Source organism: Octopus bimaculoides, chromosome 26 (genome assembly GCF_046866305.1).
Source record: "Octopus bimaculoides isolate indiv1 chromosome 26, ASM4686630v1, whole genome shotgun sequence".
NCBI classification, from domain to species: Eukaryota; Metazoa; Mollusca; class Cephalopoda; order Octopoda; family Octopodidae; genus Octopus; species Octopus bimaculoides.
Genome location: NC_142953.1, coordinates 22118239 through 22123238, shown reverse-complemented (window position 1 = coordinate 22123238; position 5000 = coordinate 22118239). Strand labels below are relative to the sequence as shown.

Sequence of the window (5000 nt, the reverse complement as noted above, 5' to 3'; positions counted from 1 at the left end):
GTAGAGCTCATAGCTTGGAGATCACTGGGGCACTGGAGGAAGAGCTGCTGCTTCTATGAATGCAGAGATCCCAGCACCAGTATTATGGACATGTGGTAAGAATGTCTCGGACAGGTTTCACAGACAAAAAAACCAACAAGCAGGAGATGCAGAGGGAGACCATAGGCAAGATGGCTGGATAACATCCATGAGCTCGGTTGGTCTTGCTTGGAGATTCAGCTGGATCGATTAGAGACGGAAGCTTTTGACAGGACGTGATGGAAGGTGTCTGAGAACTCTCTGCCAACACAAAGATAAAACGAGATAACCAAGCACTTTGATGTTTAATTAAAAATAATCTCATTATCGTTAGTGTTGCTATTGTTTTTGTGTGTTTTGTTTTTGTATGAGTCTATTAACAATTGTTTTTTTTTCTTTCTTTTTTGTGTTTGATCTTTATGCATGATGTCACTTGCTGTTACTACTACTACTACTACTACTCTAACAATTACTACTACTACTACTGATACGACTACTACTGCTACCACCACCACCACCACCACCACCACCACCACCACCACTACTACTACTCCTCCCACTGCTGTTCTGTGTATCTGTGTCTGTACACACATGGTCTACAATGTTGGACATCGTTCGTTACAGTATGCTAAAGTTGAGGTATTCATTTTATATTTATTTTCTGCTCCTTTGTGTGTTTATGTATGTATGTATGTATGTATGTGTGTGTGTGTGTGTGTGTACATGTGTGTATATACACACACATATGTATGCATGTGCATGTATATCTGTGTATGTATATGTGTGTTATTTCTTTACTACCCACAAGGGGCTACACACAGAGGGGACAAACAAGGACAGACAAACGGATTAAGTCGATTATACCGACCCCAGTGCGTAACTGGTACTTATTTAATCGACCCCGAAAGGATGAAAGGCAGAGTCGACCTCGGCGGAATTTGAACTCAGAACGTAGCGGTAGACGAAATACCGCTAAGCATTTCGCCCGGTGTGCTAACGTTTCTGCCAGCTCGCCGCCTTAATGTATGTGTGTATGTATATGTGTGTATGTATATGTATATGTGTGTATATCTGTATGTATGTAGTGTGTTATATATATATATATATATACATACACACACACATATATATGTAAGACCAAAAGTGTATGTATGCCACTATATGTATATATAAAAAAGATAACGAAAAATGGAACAAGAATGTAACAGGTGACAACAAGACATCTGGAGAGTTAGATGATACAAACAAGGACGGGTCATGAGTTTTCTGTCCTCAGTAGAGTTCCAGATTTTCTCAGCAGTTTCAGCCGGTTACACTCAAGACTGCTCCAATCTGACTGGCCTCAAGAACATCTAAGCTAAGAGCACTAGATGCCTTGGAAGAAAGCAAGCGAATGTATTCGTCCTTGTTTTTCGTCCTTGTTTTTGTATACATTCGCTTGCTTTCTTCCAAGGAATCTAGTGCTCTTAGCTTAGATTTTCTTGGGGCTGGCCAGATTGGAGCAGTCTCGAGTGTAACTGGCCAAAACTGCTCAGAAAATCTGGAACTCGACTGAGGATAGAAAACTCTGAATGACCAGTCCTTGTTTTTTCCTCTCTTTTTTTTATATCGTCTAACTGTCCGAATGTTTTGTTATCGCCTGTTACGGTCTTGTTCCATTTTTGTTTTCTTTTATATATATGTGTGTGTGTATACAAAGATAAATTAAATATTGAGATATTCTATTGACATTCAATAATTTATTTATATTACAATATTACATTAAATACTATTAATATAATATATAACATAACATAAATAATTATAAAAACCATAAAAGGCCAACAAATTGTTTCGACTTATATATATTTTTTCTGATATACATATATATATTCCATTATATATATTGTCACTTCAGAGTCCTTGATCCAGAATGACGAAATTCTGTGTGAAAGGTGGTGTGTGTTTTTATGTGTGTAAAAATGTGTGTGTATTTTCAGCATATGGCCCTGTGGTTAGGATTGAAGACTCACAATCAATAATGTTATGAGTTCTAATCCTACACCAGGTTGCGTGTTATGTCCTTCAGCAAGACACTTCTTTTCACATTGCTCCTGTCTACTCACCTGAAAATAAGCCCCACTCATGTGCTGCTGCAAATCCATGCCCTTCTCCACTTGTCACATCCTTGATGTTACTTTGGATCGAGAGTGGGACAGCCAGAAGTTTGTTTATGTCTGCTTGCGACTAAACAGGCAGCTAAAAGAATTAGTAAAAGCATGTTACAAGCTTCCAGGTCATGCTTGCATGTGATTGAGAGCTAATCTTTTGATACATCAGACTCGTTACAAAACAACTGCAGTTATTAACAATTAACTTTATCCCTTAGCATTAATTAGTCTGCCAAATGTAATGCTTCTTTATTCACAATATTTTGAATTGATCCTACATTATGTCATAACTTTGAGATTTCAATGATGTAATTATTTTTAGAATGACATTGTAGGGTAGGTATGAAAGGCTGGATAAAACAGGTAAAATATTTGGGTCATGGATATGGCAATTTAAATGCTTCGTGGTTAAAGCAGTATGTCTTCAGAATAACCAAGCATTTATTTTTGGTCCTGACACTTTGTGGAACATACTCTTTTACTTGTTTCACTCACTTGACTGTGGCCATGCTGGAGCACCGCCTTTAGTCAAGCAAATCGACCCCAGGACTTATTCTTTGTAAGCCTAGTACTTATTCCATCGGTCTCTTTTGCTGAACCGCTAAGTTACGGGGACGTAAACACACCAGCTTCGGTTGTCAAGCGATGTTGGGGGGACAAACACAGACACACAAACATATATACACACATACATACATATATATGCGATGGGCTTCTTTCAGTTTCCGTCTACCAAATCCACTCACAAGGCTTTGGTCGGCCCGAGGCTATAGTAGAAGACACTTGCCCAAGGTGCCACGCAGTGGGACTGAACCTGGAACCATATGGTTGGTAACCAAGTTACTTACCACACAGCTACTCCTGCACCTCAATTATTTTTAATTATTTTAAGTTGTCAAATTAAAGATGGAAGAAAACCTCAGTAAATTAAAGCACAAAATGGAACATGAGCAACAGAAATGGCTGGCAGCTTCAACCTAATATTTGTTTTTGAAGCTGGATGTGGCTTCTGTCGCTAACCCTTACTTGTTTTGCGACTTGAGTGATTTCTAATTTCACATGACTTCAATGATGCGGAGCAAACAGACAGCTTATTGACAGAAGATGTAGCAAAAACAACACTGCTTGCAACAAGTGACACACACACACACACACACTAAATGCTGACACTCACATAGACACACACACTCTAAATGTTGACATACAAATACATACACAAACTTCCAATTTCTTTCTACCAAATTCATTCACAATAGCATTGGTTGGCCCAGGGTTATTACTAGAAGACATTTGTCCAGTCCAAGGTGCTGTGCAATAAGATTGAACTCACATGCACATAGCTGGGAGTGATGTGACTTGGACAGGATTTTCTCAGGTCAACTGAGTGCATTTTATCAAGGCCCTTCTCTGACATTAGGGACGTCTTTGGTATGAGGACCAAAATGTCTTCATCTATTTTGATGTTTGTTTTTTGTTTTCCTTGTTTCATGTTTTGTTTTATTTTCCCCTCAGCTTGATGATGGCATGGAACGGGGACAGATCTCGTTGGATGACTTCACTCTTCTGCGGGTCATCGGTCGAGGAAGCTATGCCAAGGTCCTTATGGTTGAGCAGAAAACCACGAAACGCATTTATGCAATGAAAGTCATCAAGAAAGCAATGTTTAATGATGAAGAGGTTAGTATCTCTTATATATATATATATATATATATATATATATATATATATATATATATATATATATATATATATATATATATATATATATATATGTGTGTGTGTGTGTGTATGAAATTCTTTCTTTATGCTTGTTGTATGTGTGTGATCCTTGGATGGGATTTATAAACATTTAATACATATAAATTCCATCTAAGAATTATTGTTATTATTATTATTATATTTATCCTACATTATATTGGTACAACTCGATGCAACCCCAACAAACTGGTTCACCAGCCAGCATCGTTAGACTGCGACTGGCTTAATGGAATAGGTGCTTCATTTGCATATTCAAAACATTTCCCGAATTTAAAAGATATATATGTATATATATATATATATATATATATATATATTTCTTTATTGCCCACAGGAGGCTAAACATAGAGGGGAGAAACACGGACAGACAAAGGGATTAAGTTGATTACATCGATCCCAGTGTGTAACTGGTACTTAATTTATCGACCCCGAGAGGATGAAAAGCAAAGTCGACCTCGGTGGAATCTGAACTCAGAACGTAAAGACTGACGAAATACCGCTAAGCATTTCGCCCAGACTGCTAACGTTTCCGCCAGCTTGCTGCCTTGGTAATAATTAAAAATAAACAATATATATTCTTTGAAACGCCTGTGTTAGAATGGTGGCAGCTGATGAAAGAAAAGGTTCTCTATGTGGCCTGTGTGTGTTCTGTACTCTGGTTATTATTATTTTTTTGTCTACATTTTGTTTGCAATGTCCTGTACCCAGATATGCACCTATATATACAGGTAGACGTAGGTATGCACATACCTGTACGTATATATGCATATACTCATTTATTATTTGTTTTACACACACACACACACACACACACACACACACACACACACACACACACACACACACACACACAGATATATATATATGCAGAGGTTGGACAAAATAATGGAAACACCTTAAAATTTCAAACAAATTTATTTTAATATGGGGTAGGACCACCTTTGGCAGTAATTACAGCTTGAATTCTATGAGGTTTGGATTCGTACAAAGTTTGAATTGTTTTCAAAGGAATTTTTGTCCATTCTTCAGCTAAAACAGTCTCCAGTTCTTGTAGTGATGATGGTGGAGGATATC

At 37.6% G+C, this 5000-nt stretch overlaps 1 protein-coding gene across 12 annotated transcripts in view; it reads left to right on the top strand.

The window, feature by feature from the left end:
• Positions 1-5000, top strand: part of LOC106871364 (protein kinase C iota type) — a 234465-nt gene that overhangs the window by 140351 nt on the left and 89114 nt on the right. For 7 of the 12 annotated variants that reach the window (XM_089342949.1, XM_089342953.1, XM_089342954.1 and 4 more), the window contains 2 exons: positions 643-657; positions 3681-3845. In XM_089342949.1, the coding sequence (XP_089199075.1) occupies positions 643-657; positions 3681-3845 (180 nt within the window). The remainder of the gene's footprint in view (positions 1-642; positions 658-3680; positions 3846-5000) is intronic. The other 5 variants (XM_089342950.1, XM_089342952.1, XM_089342946.1 and 2 more) reach the window with 1 other exon arrangement.